The sequence below is a fragment of the Vicugna pacos genome, chromosome 22, assembly GCF_048564905.1.
Source record: "Vicugna pacos chromosome 22, VicPac4, whole genome shotgun sequence".
NCBI classification, from domain to species: Eukaryota; Metazoa; Chordata; class Mammalia; order Artiodactyla; family Camelidae; genus Vicugna; species Vicugna pacos.
In genome coordinates, this window is record NC_133008.1 from 26,211,704 (window position 1) to 26,233,721 (window position 22,018).

Here is a 22,018-nt window from a genome sequence, read left to right on the forward strand (position 1 = left end):
TTCCCTCCTTCCAAATCACTCTGGGGGATGGGTGCCAGGACCCCAGGAAGTGGGGTCCCTGTCTGGGAAGACCTGGGCCAGGGGTAGCTCTGGGAAGGCAGGGGTTAAGGGGCCTGCGACCTGCCCCCCTTTCCCCAGCTCAGCAGCTGGTTGGAGGGAGAGTTGCTAAGGAGACTCCCATCACCATGGTGACAGGATTCTCCTGACTCCCCATTGGCTCCCTGTTAGGCAGGAGCCCCTCCCTTCCACAGGTGCCCCTCTGGCTCCTCCTTGGGTGGAGAAGTGGGGAATATGGTGAGAGGAGCCCCTCTTCCTCAGACAGGGAAGGATATGCTGAGTTTCTGACTCCCCAAGCCTGGGGACCCCCATCCAGAGCCGGGAGGAGAGGAAGAGGTGACCCTCCCCTCTAGCAGCCTTCTGAGGGCTCTGTTGGCTGAGTAGAGATGGAGGAGAGATTCACGGGGTCTTCAGAAGTTTCTTGGAAGGGACTGACTTCCCACCCACACCCCTGCCATGACCCCATTTTTCCTTCCTTCTTGCCTCCTTCACTTTAGTTCAAGAGGATGCTAAACCGTGAACTCACACACCTGTCAGAGATGAGCAGGTCAGGAAACCAGGTCTCTGAGTACATCTCCACCACATTCCTAGGTGAGTGAAGGGCAGCACTTCTGTCTGTGTTGAGGGGTGCATACCTGGACTGCAGGGGTCCACCCCAAATACTGGGTCCTGTTGCTCACATTCGCTGGAGGGACCCTGACTCTCAACTCCCAAAGGTCAAAGTCACTGTGCTCAAGAGTTCCCACATGCCTAGTGCCCCCAAATTCAGTGGGACCTCAACTTCTATAGAACCCTCACATTTAAAAATCTCTCCAAGCTGAAAAGCTCCAACTCCAGGCTCCAAACTCAGTGGAATCCCATCGGAACTCTGAAACTCAAGACCTCAGGAAACCTCCAAACTCAAATGGAAATCTGTAACTTTAAAATGCCTCCAGGTTGAAAAGCCTCCTCAAACTGAATAGAATCTCCAAATTTGGATTTGCTCCCCCAAACTCAGAAGATCCCCCAAACTCAAGAGAGCTGCCCAAATGCAGTAGAGTTAACAAACTTAAGGAAACCCCTGCCCTTAAGAGCCCATAAAAGACCCCCAAGCCTTTAAAAATACCTTGAGCTGAAAAGTCTCCCAAATTCAATAGAATCGCCAAACTTAATGTGATCCCCCAAATTCAGTAGACCCCCCCTAAACTTTAGATACCCAAACTTAATGGGATCCTCAAGCTTGAGAACCTATAAGTGATTCCCCAAACTTAGGAGAATTTCCTAACTTAGTAGAACCCTGAAGACGAATTCATTAGAACTCTCAAGCTCATGGAGACCTCCAACTCATTTTAACCTCTGAACCCAAGAGCCCTAGCTGAGGATATCCCCCACAAACTCAGGGTAATTTATCACCAAAGGTGGGTCCCCAAATTCAGGATACCCTCCAACCAGGCTGGAAAGGTTTCAGAGTTTCAAATGCTCCCGCCCACGGGGGTGTGGTGTTCTGGAGTTCTGAGATCCAGCCAATAAGAGCACAGCATGCAAATGACCCCTGTTAGGCCCTGTCTTTGACTGGTGGTCCCCAGGTCACAATGGGTGGCCCTGGCTGGGCTCTGGAAGCCCATAAGAGCTCAGGAAAAGGGCTCCTGGGGCTGGCCCCCAGGCAGGCTGGTGTCCAGGGGGTGGGGGTGGGGGTCCATGGAGCCAGAGAGCACCCTTCCCTCCCACCTCCCAGCGCTGTCCACCCCTACCAGCACTCTCAGTCACCATGGGGGTGTCTTCCCTGCTGGAAAAGTTTCCCTGCCTATCCAGGGCAGGCAGCGGCTCTCTCTAGCAGCCCCAACCTGCTTCCTGACTTCCCACGCCACCCCCCTGTCAAACCTGGTGACTGGACTAGGGCTACCCCACAGCTGCGGGCTGGCCCCCCGGTCCCCACTCCAGCCCACCACCTCCCAGAATTCCTACCTTCCTTCTGGTTTCCATTCCATGAATAACCAACAGTGTGACACCCAGAAGAGGTCTGCCCTCCTGGGTGAGACTTTTCAGGGCATGAGGGTGGGGGGTGTGGGGGAAGCCTGAGGACCAGATGAGGGAGCCTCTGTGGGGTACTCATGCTTGCCCCTCCTCTGTCTTCTGCAGACAAGCAGAATGAAGTGGAAATCCCATCACCCACTATGAAGGATAGAGAAAAACATCAAGCACCACGACAGAGACCCTCCCAGCAGCCCCCGCCCCTGGGGCCACAGTTCCAGCCCATGTCTCAGATCACTGGTGTGAAGAAACTGATGCATAGCAGCAGCCTGAATGATTCCAACATCCCTCGCTTTGGCGTGAAGACCGACCAAGAGGAACTCCTGGCCCAAGTGGGTGGGGGCCCAGTGGGGGCTGGCTGGAGAGGGGCAGGGTTCTCCTGCAGCCCAAAGAAGGACTGGGCTTCGAGTCAGCCTGGGATGAGGATTCGGGTGTACCTGCTTTATGAGACTCTCTGGAGAGAGATAGTAAAGAGAGCAGGATAGGAAGGAGGTGGTCTCAGCGGGAGTCTGGCCTCAGCCTGACCCCACAGGGAGCCCTGGAGAGTGAACAGAACCACCGAGTTGACCCCACCTTGAGGCAAGCACGCTGGCCTTTTATACCCTTGTGTCAGTCATTGGCTGGGAGCTGTCCCCAGGGTGAATGGTGTTACCCCCTCCATATAGCTCCTGTGGGGAAGAGCACATCTTTGAGAATGGACAGCTTTGAGTCTTTGTAAGCAACTGTCCCAGCTGCTAGGAGGGATGGGGGCATTGACCAGTGAAGGGAATCTGGGCCCAACCCAAATAGCGTCCACTACAGGCCAGACCTGGATTCACCTCGTCTCCTGGCTTTTCCATGAAACGTTACGCCAAGGGGCTCCCACATTGATTTGTACAGCTGACTCAGTACACGCTCAGTGACTCACTCAGCTGGCATTTATCGGAACCCTCTGTGTGCCAGCGCTGGCCAGCGTTCCATTCAGTCACGCAGTGTTCATTGAGCACCTATTCGGTGCTGGTGCTGTTCTGGATTCTGGGGAGACATGGAAAAGTAGCCTACTTTCCTTTCTTCCCAGCACTCATGAGCAGTTGAGCTTAGAGGCGGAGCTGTGCTGTGGGGTTGGCCAGCCTGGGTTCACATCCCAGCTTTGACCCTTGTGAGATGCAGGGTCTTAGGGAAGTCCTGTCATCTGCCGAGTTTTGGTTCCCTCATCTGCCATGTGAAATCAACTGCTTAATGCAATTCTTGGTGGATAATACACATTCAGTAGACAGTCAGTGGAGTTGCTTTGTTATTTTCTGACCCAGTAGAACCTGGGCAGTAAATTCTGTGCTCCTGAGCACACCACCCACTGGGTGAGCAATAATGGTGCCACTTTCAGACCAGGGTTCTGAACTCCTATGAAAGAGTCTAGAGGGCCCTGGGCCTTGGCGGCTCCTGACCTCTGGCCTCCATCTCCACCAGGAACTAGAGAACCTGAACAAGTGGGGCCTGAACATCTTTTGCGTGTCAGATTACGCCAGGGGCCGTTCCCTCAGCTGCATCATGTACACGATATTCCAGGTAGGGTGGGCTGAGTGGGGCAGGATGAGTGAGGAGGGAGGGGCAGGGAGCTGAGGGGCCACAGGGAGTCACCGCCTCCCACACCCACCCCCAGGAGCGGGACCTGCTGAAGAAGTTCCGCATCCCGGTGGACACGATGGTAACATATATGCTTACCCTGGAGGACCATTACCACCCTGATGTGGCCTACCACAACAGCCTGCACGCGGCGGACGTGCTGCAGTCCACCCACGTGCTGCTGGCCACACCTGCGCTGGACGTGAGCACTGCCCGGCCCCCATGACTGCCCAGCCCCATCTCTCTCTGTGACTTCCCATCTCCAATCTCCTGTTTCTCTCTCCGGTCCTGGGTGTCTGACGTCCATCTCTCTGACCCTGCTTCTCTCTCTCCTGACCCCCATCTTTCTTGACCCCCTCCCATCCCTCTCTTAACCTGTCTTTCTGACCTGCCATCTTTCTAACCCCTGCCTCTCTCTGACCCCCCTCACTTCTCCCCCCAAGGCCGTGTTCACGGACCTGGAGATTCTTGCTGCTCTCTTTGCGGCTGCCATCCATGACGTGGACCACCCTGGGGTCTCCAACCAGTTCCTCATCAACACCAGTGAGTGGCCCTCCAGGGGCGGGGCTGCTGGGCTGGAGGCGGGGCCTGCAGTGCCCCTCCTTGCGGGCGCCCCTGGTGGGTCCTCCCTTCCTCTGACTCCCTGACTGGCCTGGGCCACAGATTCAGAGCTGGCGCTCATGTACAATGACGAATCGGTGCTGGAGAACCACCACCTGGCCGTGGGCTTCAAGCTGCTGCAGGAAGACAACTGTGACATCTTCCAGAACCTCAGCAAGCGCCAGCGGCAGAGCCTGCGCAAGATGGTCATCGACATGGTGGGCTGGGCGAGGGGTGGGGCCAGAGCGGGAATGGTCGCCTTTGGGGAGGGGGAGGGATTTTGGGGAGGGCCAGGTCTGAGGGTGGGCTGGAAAAGTCCCTGGGTGGGGAGGCGTCCATTGGGAAGGGTTGTGCAGGCTGCTGGTTGTGCTGAGCAAAAACTTCAGATGCCTGGGTCATGTCGTTACAGCGGGCCGCCAGGCTTCAGTGGCCCCTGTGACAACTCATTGCCCACAGGTGCTGGCCACGGACATGTCAAAGCACATGACCCTCCTGGCTGACCTGAAGACCATGGTGGAGACCAAGAAAGTGACCAGCTCGGGGGTCCTCTTGTTGGATAACTATTCCGACCGCATCCAGGTGCCCTCACACACACACCGTATTAGGAGACTGGACCGTTTCCCTCCCCTCCCTGCTTAGGTCTGGGTTACTGCCCCTCCCTCTGCTGCCAGCTTCCAGGTTTTTCAGGTTACCCATCGTCCTGTCTCTTTTTCTCTCCTCTCCCATCTAACCCTTTCTAACTCCTACCTCTCCATCCCATCTCCCCCATCTCCTCTACTTCCCTCTCCCTTTTTTCAGCAACCCCTTTCTCCACCTATTTCTCTTTCCTATAACTCTGCCTCTCTCCATCTTCCCACTACCCCTTCTCCCCACTCTCCTTCCAAGGTGGGAGGTAAGGAAGTCTGAATCCTCAAACTGGGACGCGAGCATGGCCTCTGAAGGTCCCCCACCCCTTGCAGGTCCTGAGGAACATGGTGCACTGCGCAGACCTCAGCAACCCCACCAAGCCGCTGGAGCTGTACCGCCAGTGGACCGATCGCATCATGGCTGAATTCTTCCAGCAGGGCGACCGTGAACGCGAGCGTGGCATGGAGATCAGCCCCATGTGCGACAAGCACACGGCCTCGGTGGAGAAGTCTCAGGTACAGTCTCAGGGTCCCGCTATAAGAGGGCAGGGCATCTTGACCTGGAGCTCCCAGGCCCAGGAGGTTCTAACCTGCCCATCCACAATGTTAGGTTTTTCTTTGTTTGTTTTTTCCTTCTCTATCTTGGTGGGAAATAGTTAACACTTTCTCCTCCTCAGAACAACTGAACTGAGCCTCTGGGCTAAGTTGTAGACCTGCACCCAGACAGTTCTAACTCATTTGTAGCAACCACCATAGCATCGATAGTAACACTTACCTGGCCCTTGGTTACAGACCTCATGTCCATTCAGCCTCTCAGCTTCCCTGTAACCTGGCCACTGATACTGTGCCTGAGTTTTGGTGGATTTTGAAATGAGATAAAATGACTTGTCTTCATTGTGTGCCTACTTAATTTAATAAGGGGGGCAGAAACACAGTCTCATAAAAGACAACACCAGAGTGTGAATGTGAGAGTTTCTCACCCTCCCAGCTTCCAATCTTCTCCCTGGTAAGCCCTCCTCTTCCCAGTTCGGTGTGTTCGCCCTTCCAGTCCAGGGTTATCCAGCCTCAGCACTACTGACTTTTGGGGCCAGATCATACTCTGTGATGGGGCTGTCCTGTGCATTGTCCAACAGGACAGCATCCCTGAGCTCCACCCATTAGATGCCAGCAACACCCTCCCCTTCTTGTGGTAACAACCAAACATGTCTCCAGACACTCCAAATGTCCCCTGGGCACACACATCACCCCCAACCCCTGATGAAAGCCAGTTTTATTTGTTGTGTTATGTATTTAGGTTCACAGACAACTTAATAGCAATAGTTTGTGGGTTTAGCTTTTTAAAAAATATATATAAATTATATCAATATATACCTATTTTTTAAATATTTTATTTATTTTTTGTTTCTTTTATTTGTTTTGGGGGGGTAATTAGGTTTATTTTATTTTACTTATTTATTTTACTGAAGGTCCTGGGGGTTGAACCCAGGACCTCATGCATGCTAAGCACACCCTCTACCACTGAGCTATACCCTCCCCTCTAATATATACCTATTTTCATACGTACAGCTTGCCTTTTCTTCCCAACAGTGACTTGGAGATCTGGTTACATTTTTACCAATAGATTACGTTTGTCATTTTTGACTACTGTGTAGTATTCCCACAGACAGAAATAGATAATGGTTTGTGTAGTCATTGCCCTGCTGACAGACATTTAAGTGTTTACTAGTTAGGAATTCACAGTGACTTAAACAAGATAAAGCTTTATTCATCTTTTTTTTCTGCTTATGTAAGAAAGGTCTAGAGAAAGGGAATTTGGCTCTCTTTGGCTTCACAAAGTTAGCAGGCACCCCAGAACTTCCAGCATTTCTCTTCTATCATCTGAAGCATGGGCATTCTCTCCTCAGAGGTGTCTCTTGTGATCATTGAGGCTGGTGAAGCTGCAGTCATTCCAGCTCCATTCCAGAGAGGAAAGGTCTTGCCAGCTGAGGCAGTCCCCAGCATCTTCCACCAACAGGTGGCCACATGGCCACCTCCTCTTTGCTAGGGAGGGGCTGGAAAATGTACTTTTCAGGTGGAAGCATTGCTTCCCATAAGAAAAAAAAATCAAGATTCTGTCAATAAGGAGAAGATGATATCATGGTGTTAGCCAGTAGTCTGCCATGAAGTTGTTTCTAGTTTCTCTCTGTTGCAAAAAAAAAAATGCCATAATGGGAGGAGGAGGGTATAGCTCAGTGGTAGAACACATGCTTAACATGCATGAGGTCCTGGGTTCAATCCGCAGTACCTCCATTAAAGTAAAATTTTAAAAAAAGTTTGTAAATGCCATAATGAAATCTGTGATGTACCACGATTTTTTAAAAACGAATCCCCAACTGATGTATACATGGAGGTGTTTCCAGTTTTTGTTTACATCACATATGTGGGGGTTTTTTTCTTACTTGTGCAAGAGTTTTTCCTCGGTGGATCTGGAGAAGCAAGATTGCTAGGTCAAATGAGATCAGCATCTTTTAAATTTTATTAGCTCCCACAGCATGGTGGTGCCATCTGCACCACAGACCACCCCCATTGGTTTATTCCTTCTTTCGCCCTCCCTCAGGTGGGTTTCATTGACTATATTGTACACCCGCTGTGGGAGACGTGGGCTGACTTGGTCCACCCAGATGCCCAAGATATCCTGGACACACTGGAGGACAACCGGGACTGGTACTACAGCGCCATCCGACAGAGCCCATCGCCACCACCCGAGGAGGAGCCCGGGGGACCAGGCCACCCTCCTCCACCAGATAAGTTCCAATTTGAACTGACGCTGGAGGAGGAAGAGGAGGAGGAGCTGTCCACGGCCCCGGGTAAAATTGGAGTGCAGGAATTGTCCACAGCCCAGGATGCATCCCCCGCTGAGGACCCGTTGGAGGTGGATGGCCAGTACCAGTCTACAGAGGTGGAGGTAGAGGAAATGTACTTGACACAGCAAAAAGACTCGGCAGATAGTGTGGCTCCAGGCCAGGACGAGTCCGCGTCCCCAGATGCATCTGTGGATGCTGTAGGCTGCAGCCTTCCCCCTGCCCTGTCTCCTGAGGGCCTCCCTCTGCCTGCCTTGAGGACCCTGCCCCCTGCAGAGGAGGACCCGGGCCTTCTGGGCCTCCCCTCCATGGCGGCCGAGGTGGGGGCCCAAAAAGAGCATCAGGCTGCCAAGAGGGCATGCTGTGCCTGCACAGGGACATCCAGCGAGGACCCACCCACACTCCCAACTCCTGGAGGGTGGGGGTCAGCTGGAGACCTTACCTGAGCCTCAGCCCCTGCACCCTGTTGCCCTCCCTGCCTCCCACCACCACCATCACCCCCCGACCTTGTCCACTGCCTCAAAGACTCTTGGGCCTCCTGAGAAAAAAGAAAACAGAAAAGTGGGTTTTTTTCTCTTTTCTTTTTTTCCCCTTTCTCCCCACCCCCACCCACGGGGCTTCTTTTTGGAGGTGGGGGCTGGGGAACAGGGGGCTGAGGTCCCGGAAGGGATTTTATTTTTGGAATTTTAATTGTTACATTTTTAGAAAAAGAAAAAAAAAAGAAAAAAAAACCAGGATGAAACACAGCAACTGTAGATGCTCCTGTTCCCGGCTCCCCTGGTCCATCTCCAACCCCCTAGTCTGTCCCCCAGGTTCCCGGCTCAGTCTTCCGGCCTCTTCAGGCTCTTTGCCTGGTGTAGGGTCTCGCTCCAGGCTTTTCTTCTGAATTTTGGAGGGTCTCTAGAACCCAGCCAGAAATAGCCATTCAGGGTGGGGCCCCAGGGGCGGGGAGGGGGGCGCACTGTGGGGGCCCCTGCTCCAGCCCCTCTCTGGCTCGTCGCCCTCACCCCAGAAGTCTTCCGCCTCATTTTGCACAAACCTGGCAATATTGACTTGGGGTCAGGCAGTGGGGAGCTGTGGGCTTTAGGATGCAGGGGTTGGGTGTGCAAGGGACATTCACACCACCAACTTGGGAGCTGAGGTCTGAGGAGGGCCTGATCCTCCCTCCACTTGCCACCCGCTTCCCCTTCCACCTTAGTTTCCGTTTGAATTTTCTCTGTTTTGGGGGATTGGCTTGGAGCCTCGCCCCTCGTTTCAGCTGCTTCTCCTCTTGTTTCTGCCTTAACGATTCCCATGGCCATAGGAGAGGGGGTTGCAGTGGCTCCCCCCTGCACCTTGGGTGAGGTGGGGCCAGGCCCAGAGTCCTCAACCTGGGCGCCCTCCTCCTCAGCATCTTCCTGCCCTCTCCCCAACCCTTTGCCCTAGGAGGAAGCAATAACAGCGTACACCCACATCCCCTTTCTGGGCAGCCCTTCCCACCCTGACGCCAAAGTCATTTCTCCTTTGCACCGACCTTGCCAAGCCTCTCCCTCTTCCCCTAGATGTTCCCTGAGCAATACAACAGACAGAGGCAAGGCCATTTTTCTCCAAGCCATGGGGGACTGTTTGGAAGGAAAGGCCCCCTCTTCCCGCTCTGCTCTGCCCCTGGACCTGGTTCTGCAGCTGGGCAGGCCAGGCCCCTCTCTCTCTCATTTCTGTCCCCTCCAATTCTGAGCACACGGTACTGTAGCCCCCAGCTTCCCCCAGCCTTCCATTTGTCTGTCTGTCCTAGTGGGGAGTTCCACCTGCTCCCACCCCCATGACGCTGTAACAGGGTTCATTTTTGTAGCGAAAGTAGTTTCAGTCCCAGCCGGTGACCGGAGTGGGCCTTTTTTTTAATTTTTCTTCCTTCTTTTTCTTTCTTTTTTTTTTTTTTGTACATACTGTAAGGTTGGTTTGTAAATTATTCTACAGAGGCAAAAAGGGAAAATAAACTTACCCTTCCTCCACTGACTCAGTCAGGGGAAGGCGGGGTGGGGGTCTCCTGGAGGGAGTCTCCATTCCGGCTGTATTATACAAACTGTACCATAGACCCTGGAAGTGTGGACTCAGCACTGTTGTTTAATGAGGAGTCTTGTCATCATAGTGGGTGAGGGCTGGGCAGAGCCTACCCCTCCCCCTGCCCCAGGGCTGGGCCTGATTGGCAACTGGGGATAGGGGACCAGGTGAGGTTGCAGGACCCCTGTGAGCTGCTTGAGTGTTGTCCACTTTGACGATCAGTCGGTCTGCTGATCAATAATCAATCCTTTGATGTTGTCTCCAATTAAACCGAGGCTTTCACCAATCTTCTTGGCTGATGTGGCTTCCTTTCCCATCCTGTTTCTCAAGGTGCCTCCCTCCTGTGCTTACTGTCTGGGGGGATGGAGCTGGGGATGACAAGCAGCGGGCTCTGTCCCTACCCCTCCCCAAGCAGATAGAACTTGAAGGGGGGCAGAGAGTTTGGCTGGAGGGAGTGCTTGGACCTGGGCCAGGTCCTGACACAGGGGCTCCAGGTGGTAAAGTGGAGGTTTAGACCACGCAGTCTTTGGAGGCCAGCAGACCCAGGTAAGCCTTGTTTCTCTCACGTGGCGCATATCTGACGCAACTCAGGTTCTTAGGGTACCTCGAAGTCATTCCTGGAAACCAAGTGCACTTGATTGACCACGCCTCCACCATCTGGTTACCAGCTCAAGATAAAAGCTCTTGGGTCAAATTCTGCCTTGCGGACATTAAACTTGATTCACAGGCGCGAGAGAACTTACATCTGTAAATTCCATGAAGTCCCAGCATCTGGCCATTTTGGTGTTGCAACCTTCATGTTGCAGTAAAACAAAACTAAGGGGGGGAAAATACTTGAACATGTTAAAGCCTGTGAATCTTAGGATGGGTATCAGGCAAGCTGAATCCTCCAAGTTCACACAGAACCAGTTTGTGATTTTAGCTCTGTTTTTCTGTGTTCATGCAAGGTTGGGGAGCAAATGAGTCTCAGATATTTTAACCAATCTACATATTTGAATACTGTTAATTCCACCCATGGGAGCCCATTTTTCCAACCTTTATCAGGCTAATGAACAAGCCCTGATGTCACCAATAAAATGTTTCTGACATTCATTATGCTCATATAGCATTCATTTACTAATGAGCAAAATTTCCCCTGTGGATAAAGATAAACATAGAAGTGTTTGTGGATGCAGGCTTTTGGATTAGAATACTGGCTGCCTCTGGAGTGTAACACACACACACACACACACACACACACACACACTGCTTAACTGGCTGCCTCTGGAGTGTAACTAACACACACACACACACACACAGCTTAAGTGGTTAAGCACAGCGGGATGAGTAAATGTATGTATTTGTAGCAGGTGTCTTCCAAAACAGAATGAAGACAGCTTTCAGCTGGATCTGAAGAAAGATCTACCCACCTTTTCTGCTAATTATCCTTAGCAGCCAAGGACTCGTTTGGATCCCAGCTGTGACTGTGTAACTTGGGCGTAACTTCCCTGACCTTCAATAGTCTCACTTACATATTTTGGTTTTGGTTTTTTAGGGGGGAGGAGGTAATTAGGTTTATTTATTTTTTTAATGGAGGTACTGGGGATTGAACCCAGGATCTCGTACACGCTAAGCATGAGCTCTACCACTGAGCTATCCCTCCCCTCTAGAGGAAGGGGAGTTTTCATTTTCCTTTACATTAAGTAGCCACGTGTAGCCACGACTAGCATATCAGACTGCACCATATTGACACTTGAGCAGGAGAGTTAATGCAGAGGATTTAATGCCTATCAAGTTTCGCCTGCTTGACCTTGGCTTAAAGGTTCCTAGTAGATATCCTGGCTCAGAGAAGCAGGGGCCAGCCTGGATCCAGAGGAGAGGAGCAAAGCTGGAAAAGTAGGTAGAAGTTTCCAGGGAATCTGAATTTTGCGCAAGAAGTGATGAGGAGACACAGACATTTTCCCAAGGGTGTTTCAAAGGGAAGCAGAGTCGGGGAAAGGGTGTCAGGCTGGGGGTCAGGAGGCGACAGTATCAATCTCAGCCTGTAGGGGTTAGCTGGGTGGCTCTGGGTGAGCCTTCTTGCCTTGGGCCTATTTCCTCAAGTGTACAAGGGTAGGTGTGATGTCCCAAATACCTCCTGAGTTGAGATTTGGTGACAGTCTGACATTGTGGGTCAAAGGGCAGAGGTGGCATATGACCATCAGCTGACTCTTTAAAATTCTCCCGTTGGGGAGTTCATCTTTACTCTGGGAAAGGTGACCAAGGGCAGAGAGGCCTTATAATCTGAACAGGACAGGGGAGCCTAGGGAAGGGGTGGAGTCGGCTCATTCTCTGAAATTGACATCAACTGCTTGCAGGCTACAGTGGTCTGGGGCAAATGGCTCTACCTCACCCAGCCTTTAGAGGGCTCTGCCCTCTGCTAAACTCATTAGTCAGATTATTTTATCGACTTTCCAGCTGTCCTTGAGATGCATACTGTCACTTTGCAGATGAGGAAACTGAGGCGGAGAATTGATCTCACAGTGCTGAGAAATTTCAGGGAAATAAGGCAAGGATCTCACTTCATCCAAGGCCGGTTTGACAGTGATAGCTGCCAGGTACTTTCATTATCCCTATTTTATTTCACATGCACAAAATCCTGAGATGTGGATCATATTTTCCCTTCTTTCACGGCATTAAAAATACAAGGGAGTAAAATTAAAAGAAGACAGTTTTCTTTTTTCAACTATTGGCAAATAATGAAAAGATGGACCATCCTGGGTTGGGCAAAGCACTTTCATAGCTCTTTAGTGTTGGTAGAAGTCAGCACATACAGCTTTCCTGGAGTGGTCTGACAATATTTATCAAAAGCGTAACGACTGTGCGTGCATTTTGACACAGGTATTGCACTTTTAAAAACATTTATCTTAAGCAATTGGATGAAAACCTAAATTTACAGGTACCAAATACCCATTCTAGTATTGGTCAGAATAGTGAAGAATTAATAAGAATCCAGGTGTCCAACATTAGGGAGTCATTAAATTATGCTTCCTGTATGATTCACTTATTAAAAACAATGAGGTGGATCTATATTTACTGAAACAAGAGGTTCACAGTAAGAGCGGGTTTGAAAACTTTCTGCATTATATGACCCTACATATGTGCATAGAAAAGGCAGGTTGTCTGTCAAAATACTAAGTGTCTCCAGTGGTGGGATTAAAAGACATCTGTGTTTGCTGTTCCGTCTTCGATATTTTCTGAGTTTTTGCAATAAGCATGTATTACTTTTATAATCAAGGGGAAGTTACTTCATAATCTGAGGAAATAGATAGCCGGTATTTGTTATCTGGGAGCCACAAATGTATGGTAGATAAGCACACAGACTCTGGATTCTGGTTGCGACTCTGCCAGTTAATAACTGAATTTGAGCAGATTATTTCCTCATTCTGAGCCTCAGTTTTCCTCACTGTAAAATTAAAATAATAATAGCTCAGGTTTGTCAGCCGATTACTAAGTGCCAGGCACTGTTTGTTTTACATAAATTATTGCACTTAATTCTAGCAACAGTCCTACAAAGTAAGTCCTATAATTATAAAATGGGTCACAGGCCAGGAAGGAGGTACGACTGGGCGCTTGACCCACGTGCGCCCCCCAGAGTGGGGCTGAGGAAGGCGCGCACGCGCAGACGAGTAGGAGGCGTTGCAAGGGGCGCGGGAGATTTTCCCCTGCGCTACGATTGGCTGTCGTGGTGGGTTTTAGCCAAGAAAGAGCCAATGAGAAGTGCGACCGCTTCGCGTTTAGAACCCGAGGACTGCAGGAGCCGAGGAGCTTGAACCGCGTCAGGTGCGACGAATCCTGAGGCGGGTGAGGGGACCTGGCGTCAGTCCCTTCCTAAGGGTGACCCCAGCGCCGTTCACATTTTCTTAGGGGGGCCCTGGCGTCAACTCCTCTTTCCTGAGGAGGACCTGGACATCCTCCTGAAGTGAACCCTAGCATTGTCTCTTCTTTCGTAAAGTGACGCCACCGTTGTTCCCACTTACTTAGGAGACCCTGATGTCAGTCCCATTCCTGATGCCTGATGAAGGCCCAGCATTGTCCCTCCTGAGGGAGAATGACACTGGCGTCGCCCCCTCTTCCTGGGGGGCGTCCCATCCCATGTCATCCTTTCCCCCAGGGTCATCCTCCCTTCCTCAATGGTCCCCAGTATTGTTCCTCCTTCCTGAGAAGGGGCCTGGCACTGTCCCCTCCCTTCCTGAGGGCTTGCCATCATTGCCATCCCTCACCCTGAGGGGACCCATTATCCCCCTTCTCCCTGAGGGTAATCTCTTCCTCCCTTGCAGTTCGAGGCAGACCCTTGCAAGGGCTTCAGTGGTCCCCATACATGAGACATCCCAAAGCGCCCCCCCGTGCTTTCCTGCCCCCAGTTGGGGAGGGGGGAAGGCAAGATGCAAATCACCCTCAAAATGTTTGGGGGGTGGTGAAACTAGCTGTTAAAGGAACTCACCATGTCACATGAGAAATCATTTAAGGAACTAGGGCTGTTTCTCCTAAAATGGGAGCCACAAGACAAATTTAAAACTGCCTTAAAATATTTATCAAATGCTTCTCACAATTCCTGACATCATTAGCAGGTGCTTATTAAGTGACTGGATATGTGCAGGTTGTTACCTGAAAGAGGAGTTACTCTGTTTCATGAAGTTCCAAGAAATCTGATGGTACCAGTTAAAGTGAAGTCAAAAGGGCTTCTTGGGTTGAACTAAAATCCTAACAGCCAGAGAAGCTCTACTCTTGCACAGAGCTAGCAAAATCCACACCCTTGGAGAAGCATCTAGAAGACCTGGCCAATTCCATTCAATCCCACAAATGTTTATCATATATCCATTGTGACCAAGAATTCATCTACTCAACATTCAAATATGGGTGAGGCTCCTTTTGTGTGCCGGTAAATGGTGAACAAGATGAAGAATAGAATAATTATGAATACAAGGCCAAACATACATTGTTGATGACTTCTGCAAACTACTTTTTCCTAGAGAACTTCTCAAGAGTTTCTGGGTGTACATTAATGAACAGTCATGCACATTTCTGTCCACCTACCCTGTTGACTATGGGCTACAGGAGGGCAGAAACCATGTCTTCTGCTTCCAGTTGTAACTACACAGTGCCTGGAAGATGGTAGGCACTGAAATATTTGTTGTCCCTGCCTCCTCTCCTCACTTGGTGAATCCTTAGAGAAACTGAAAGATGGTCAGGGAGGGTGAAATATGATCTGTAAGGGGAAGACATGGGCTAGAAATGAAAAAGAATCCACCTGTGACAGCTGAGACTTAAGAGACACCAACTCCTTGGCTAATGATATTAATCTTTCCTGACCCTGAAGCTGAGAGCGGGGGAAGGCAAAGAGTCAGCTGACGTCAGCATCAGGCTGCTCGGTTTCAAATTTCCCACAAAAGTTATCTAAATCAGCTGAATATATCCCAGAGGATCCTGAGATACGTAGTCTGAAAAGTTTTCCTGGGTGTCCGGCTTAAAATGTGGTGTCACAAAATCAAAGTTACAACCCTGAGGTGTGGATCTGGTGCTGGGGCTCACAGGAGCGATTCTTTCTTTCTTTCTTTTTTCCTTTCTTTCTTTCTTTCTTTCTTTCTTTCTTTCTTTCTTTCTTTCTTTCTTTCTTTCTCTCTTTCTCCCTTTCTTTCTCTCTTTCTTTCTTTCTTTCTTTCAAGTTGATTTATAATGTTAGTTTCTTGTGTACAGCAAAGTGATTCAGTTACACATATACATACTTTTTTCAGATTCTTTTCCATTATATGTTATTACAAGAAATTGAATATAGTTCCCTGTGTTATACAGTAGGTGCTTGAGTCCTTTACTTAAAAAAAAAGTTTATTGAAGTATAGCTGATTTACAGTGTTGTGTTTCTGGTGAAAAGCAAAGTGATTCAACTATATATATACATATTCTTTTTCAGATTCTTTTCCATTATGGGTTATTACAAGATATTGACTATAGTTCCCTGGGCTACACAGTAGATATTTGTTGTTTAACAGTACCTTGTTGTTTATCTATTTTATATGCAGTAGTACGTATCTGTTAATCTCAAACTCCTATTTTATCCCTCCCACCACCTTTCCCCTTTGAGAACCATTAGATTGTTTTCTACGTCAAATGCCTTTTAAACAGGGAGCTTCCTGGACAGATCTGAAGTTGTTTTTTTATTTATGAAAAACGTAATTTCCCCAGAAGTTTTGAAGAATGCTAATTAAAAAAGAAATAGGAACAAGCCAAGATCAGGGCATTCTACACCCTGGGGCCCCTCCAATCTTGCTTTTTTTCTTTCCTTCTCTGGAAATAGTTCCTTTTTTCACCCAGAGGCCCACAAGAGGGTGCTGCCCTCCTTTTAGACTACACTTCCTGTATCAGCCCTGAGGGTCTTGGGAAGCTACAAAACCATCATAAAATAAGACAGATGGGTTGGTGGAAGCACTGATTTTTCACAGTTAATGAGAGCCAGTGAGGAGTGAGGAATCTTTAAGTAATGCAGGTATAGTGCTCTTAGGTTATCATTATCATTCTAACTTTAACAACCTTAAAAATTCAGATTAATATTAGCATTTCAGGTTTCAAGTACTAACCTTGTTCCTAGTCAATAATACTACATTTATTGTATTCTTACTGTGTGCCCGGTGCTAGGTACTGTTACTGTTACCCATTTTACAGAGGAGAAAAATGAGGCACAGAGAGGATTTGCACCTAGTATGTGACAGATATGGATCTCAAACGTAGTCTGTTTCCTGTATGGTATTTTTAAAATTTAATTTCCTTAAATTCTATCTTCTGCAATACTATACATTCCTACTAACATTTATATTTTAAAACCAGGATCCCCAGTGTTCTCCCTACTTGCTGCAAGTAATAAGTTCTTCCATCACCCGATCAAAAAACAAACAAACAAAAACCAGAATACACTCCCAAGGGAGAAGATATTCATTGAATTGAAAGCAAGATGCTCTAGCATCTAGAATTACAGTGCCCTTCACAGAGCTGAAATTTACCTTAGATACTGTCCTGTTAACAGGAAGTTACTCCCTCATCATCACTGTAAGTCCATCCTTCATCTTTTCTCTTTCTATACTGGAACTTCCCCTCAGTCTATAAACACGCTTTGTCTTCTGAATCTTCAAAGTAAAACCTCAAATCCTCCCTGAACCCTTCGTTCCTCTCTAGCGATCATGTGTACATTCTCTGCCTCTTCTCACCCAAATGTCTCAAAAGAGATGTTCTCATTCTCGGCATCCTTCACTGATTCAGTGTTGTCTCCTTGGCAACAGTGCCTATTCTAATGAGGCACTCAGTAAACATTTCTAGACATAGTCTATTCCTTTACCCTCACAGTGCTACTGAAATGGTTCTCAGTAAGGTTATTTTCCAATCGCTAAATCCAAAGAGCATTTGAAGGTCTCTATCTTTCTGAATCTCTCTGTATTTTTTTTGAACTTTTTTGTATTTAATAGTGTGATTCTTTAAAACTTTTTGTGCTCAAAGTTTTCACTTCTTGGCTTCTGTGACACTATACTTTTCTTAGTTTTTCTCATAATTTTCTGCTTCTGCTATGTTTCTACTGGAGCTCCTCTTACTCCCATCTACTCCTTAAACATCATGTCTCAGAATTTGCCTTTAACCCATTTGTTCTTGTTCGTGTCTTGAAATGTGGTCCCTGGACAAGCAGCATCAGTATCAATTGGGAACTTGTTAGAAATACAATTTCTTGGCACCCACGGACTGAAAAGAGAGACCTCTGGAAAATTCAACATCCATTTATAATTTTATCTCTCTCTCTCTCTCTCTCTCTCTCTCTCTCTATCTATCTAGATATAGCAAACTAGGTATAGGAGGGAGCTTTCTGAACTTGGTAAGTTTTCCAGCGACACTCAAGGCATAGATTACAGAAAATCTTCTGACAAACATCAGATTCAATGGTGGAACATCAGAAGCAGTCACCTTATAGTTAGAAATCAGACAACGACGCCCACTGTTGCTGCTACTAGTTAACATTGTACAGAAGGCCTTAGCTAATGCTGTGGGACAAGAAAAAGGAGTGGGGAACTAATGAGTGGTGGAAAGATGCCATTACACTATCATTACTTGCAGGTGATTTGACTATCTGTTTGAAAAAAAGATACTTACAAAGAGGCTGGTGGAAGAGCAATATATCAATATCAACAACTTTCCTGGATACCAGAAATACCAATTTAAAAGGATCAGTGAGTAAAGATCTCGCTGACAATAGCAACAAGACTTATAAAACTCCTACAAAACCCACTGCAAGTCCTTTGTGGAGAACTCATAAAGCTTTCCTGAGTACAGCAATATCTTCACTAAATTGACAGATGTATCAAGTTCATGAACAAAGAGACAAAATCTAAAAATGTTTTTCTCCCCAACTGGATAATTTTAATGCAACTGAATCAAAATTCTGATTTTTCTTGGAATTTCATCCTTTACAGGAAGGAGTAAATATGCAATGATAACTCAGACTTTTTTTCAAAAAAAAGAAAAAGGGGGGAGAAACTTATTCTATCTGCTATTAAGATGTTATAAAACTGTAGTAAGAAAAAAAAGGTGGGGGAGACTATAGCTCAGAGGTAGAGTGCGTGCTTAGCATGCATAAGATCCTGGGTTCAATCCCCAGTGCCTCCAAATAATAATAATAAATAAACCTAATTACCTCCCCCCCCAAAAAGAAACAAAAAATAAAATAAAATAACATTTAAAAATAATAGCAAACAATAAAAAATAAAACTATAATAATTAAAACAATGAAATTGATGCAAACATGGATATTTAGGTCAATAAAATAGTAAAAAGTCAAAACAGAAGAGTGTCCATGCACAAATGGGAATTTTGTATGAATGGGAAAGCATCTCAAAACAATCGGTAAAGAATGAATTAGCCAAGAAATGGTTTGAAAAGTAAATGGTTGGGGAGCATTGGGCTATCCATATAAAATATTAAATTCCTTCTTTATACCATACATACCAACAAATTCCAGATGGATTTTTAAAACAGTGCAAAACCAAAATTTCTATTTAAAAAAATATATATATATATGTCTTGATGTCTCTGTTAGCATTCTTGGTTCTAACAGAATCAACAAAAACTAACTCTGGCTAACATACGCAGAAACAGGAGACCATAACTTAACACATGGGTAGGAAGCTGCAGAAAATGACAAGAACCAAAGTCCGTCTTAAATATGACTGGGAAGGGAAGAACCATCAAGAAAAAGAGTGATCAACTTGATTGTGTGTATTTTTATAAAGAACATCTACAAATAGCAGGAATATGATTTGTTGCAACTACTTGGGAGAGTGATCTGGCAGCATCTAGGGAAACTGTGCTTACCCTGGATCTAGTGAGTTCCACCGCTTAGCATCCATGTGGGGAAATATACACACTTGTGTCCAAGGAGACACAATTAAGAGTAGGTGTTGCAGCCTTATCTGTAATTCTGAGAAACTGGAAACAACCCAACGTCTGTCAATAGTGCACAAGATAAAACAACATCCGGTAGCTGGTGAAAGAATGTGACATCACAGATAGCTAGATCTTCCTGCAGGAGGAAAAGTAGGTTGCAGAATGATACAGGCAACATGTTGCCACTTCTGTAAGGAACTACATAGAACATAGAATACTGAAGATTATTTTTTAAATTAAGATTTAGAGGGAATAGAATGGAGAGATAGTAAGATTTCAGCTTTATCTGTAATGTTCTAACTTTTTTTAAAGATAGCATTTAGGGAAGGAAAAAAAGGGAGACTGTAGGCATTTAACAAGTGAAGTGAAAAGAGTGTGGCCCACAGGGCTTGCATGGTCTGGTCTCCTGACCGTCTCTTTGTTTAGCCTCTCTCTTCTGACACCCTCTCAAAGCTTCATCTAGACTTGCTTCAGTGCCACAGGACTTTTGCATGTGAGGCTTCCTCTGTCCAGAATATTGCCCCTCCTTTCCTCACCTAATTTACACTTATCAGTGCCTTCGGATTTCTGTGAGAAAACCACCTCCTCAGGAGTGTTTTCTCAGGGCTTCTGACCTAGGTCAAACTCCTGTCCTTCAGAAAGTTTAGCTTGGAGCTTAATTACATCAGCTTGGTGTGATTATTTTATTAACTCCAGCTCTATGAGAAAGGGATGGTGTCAGGCTTGCCCCTCATTGTGTCTGAACACCTTGCTTTATGCCTGGCACAGAACAGCCGTTCAAGAACGATTTATTGGAAGCATTAAAGACTAGGGGCTTGGAAAATCTGTACTTTCCAAAAACAATTGTATCTTGAGTCTTTAAACCTAACACACTCCAAACCTTCGTCACTTCCCTTCTATAATAGCAGATTCCTCCAAGGGTCCCTATGCTTGGTTGTTTAAGCTTTGAAACTACCCCGGATCGTTCCTAATTCTTCACCCTCCATATCTGATTAATCTCTTCACCTGTGGATTCTATTTCACTCCTACAGCCATTTGCCTTTTCCAAACTGCCTTCCTCTCTTACCTGGCTACTGCAACAGCTGTTTAGGTTTCCCCAGTGCACTCCTATCCCTAGCCACACCATTTCCACTTGGCTCCCAGAGCCATCAAATGCAGATTTAATTGTGACCATCATCTGCCTGTCAGCACAGTATTATTATTGCTTCAGCATCTGGCTTATCTGAAGAGTGACCAATGGTCCTAGTTTACTGGGACTGAGTGGTTCCTGGGATACCAGCCTTTCAGTGTTCAAACTGGAAAAGTCCCAGGCAAACTGGGACGAGTTGGTCATCATACTCCCCTGCCAGGCTGTAGTTTCCATGAGGGCAGGGATCATTTGAGGCTTGAACACTGCTGGAGCCCCACTGCCTAGCAGAGTAACTCCTAAAATAAAGTTGTTTTTTTTCAGAGCTAGAAAGTGAACGTAAATAACTCACTTTTGTTGGTCAAGCAGCTCACACAGGGCCAAGTGCCCACTAGCTGTCCAAGTACCATTTCTGTAGAAACTGTTTACCTGAATGTTGATGTCCAAACTGCTTTACTGAATCAGCTAAACCTAATATCAAGACCAGGGCTCTAATCTCTCTGAAAGGAAACACCACTCTGGGGCAGGTTGTATGGCTTTTGGCAACTGCATTATGTGTAAATCCCTACTCTAGATTAGATCATTCTTTCTGGCTATACACACTGGCCCCACGGGACCTCTTTAGTATCCCTTCTCACAAACACAGAGGTGGAGTGTGTCGTGGCTGAGAGGGGCTGCTTTGGTGTACTCCACCAAAGGGCAGATTTGCACGCCACCACTTAGTGGTCATGTGACCTTGGGCAAGTCACCTCTCTGAACCTCTCCTTCTCATCTGTAAAAAAATTTAAGCTTGCCCTTCCTAGCTCACAGCGCTGTTGAAGACCAAATAACATGTAGAACACTGCAAATTCTGAAAGGCTATCTAGCTATCTTTACAATCCCAAGTCCTCTCCCAGCCATTCAATGCAGCCGACATCGATTTCTTGTTCCATAAAAACTTTAGAGTGAGGACCAGAGAACTGGGCACAGTGAGGACAGCCTTCAGGTGAACTGAGTGAAGCTGCAGAGATGGGTTTTCCCTGGCAGGGAAGGAATACAATGTTTCCTTTCTAAGCTATTTGGAAGAACCTGTGAAATGCCCCACAGTTGAGACCATTCTTCACTTTTTCTCCACTCCCCCAGTATCAACAGGGTTGACTGGCAGACGAAAAGATCCAGGCCACGTACTGCCTTCACACAAATTGTTCAGAAGGAATCAGGCTATTGAGTCCTTTGCCTAAGAAAATTCTCAAGAACTCCTTTGTCCTTTTAATATCCAGGCACCTAAATAAAATAAAAGGCTCAGTCTATGTTACTGAAGTAAATAAAGATGCCAGATAGACTTCCACCAAATTTGGAAGGCATGCTGGGGATGGTTTGCCTTAAAATTTATATTTTAAGGCACCTATTTCACAGTTTACTGTGAAAATATAAACCATGCACGTGTGAAATTAACTTCAGGGAGCCCTAGGAGATGCTTCGAGGAGTTAGGGCATTGTCTTCAAAGCAGCTGAAAGTGATGGACAAAGCGAATCTTTTGTGGCTTGCCTGTGGGGAGAAAGATGCCCTACTTATTAAAATTCAATGGGCAGAGATAACAAACTGGTTTCAAATACAAGCCCTCAATCCACGACTTGGGTGCATTTCAGGAGAAGAGTCCTTTCTGTCCTGGGCGGCAGTTCAACACCTCCAGCTGAGAGCCTGGG

General features: G+C 47.3%; 1 protein-coding gene across 5 annotated transcripts in view; it reads left to right on the top strand.

Annotated features, from left to right (window-relative positions):
• PDE4A (phosphodiesterase 4A) overlaps positions 1 to 8,299 on the top strand; it is a 41,964-nt gene extending 33,665 nt beyond the window's left edge. For 4 of the 5 annotated variants that reach the window (XM_072947669.1, XM_072947672.1, XM_015241037.3 and 1 more), the window contains 9 exons: positions 555 to 648; positions 2,176 to 2,399; positions 3,514 to 3,612; positions 3,707 to 3,871; positions 4,113 to 4,212; positions 4,333 to 4,487; positions 4,726 to 4,848; positions 5,229 to 5,411; positions 7,492 to 8,299. In XM_072947669.1, the coding sequence (XP_072803770.1) occupies positions 555 to 648; positions 2,176 to 2,399; positions 3,514 to 3,612; positions 3,707 to 3,871; positions 4,113 to 4,212; positions 4,333 to 4,487; positions 4,726 to 4,848; positions 5,229 to 5,411; positions 7,492 to 8,181 (1,833 nt within the window). In that variant the 3' untranslated portion in view covers positions 8,182 to 8,299. Of the gene's footprint in view, positions 1 to 554; positions 649 to 1,643; positions 2,069 to 2,175; positions 2,400 to 3,513; positions 3,613 to 3,706; positions 3,872 to 4,112; positions 4,213 to 4,332; positions 4,488 to 4,725; positions 4,849 to 5,228; positions 5,412 to 7,491 lie in introns of those variants that run through there. The other variant, XM_072947673.1, reaches the window with a different exon arrangement.
• Positions 8,300 to 22,018: the final 13,719 nt, after the last annotated feature.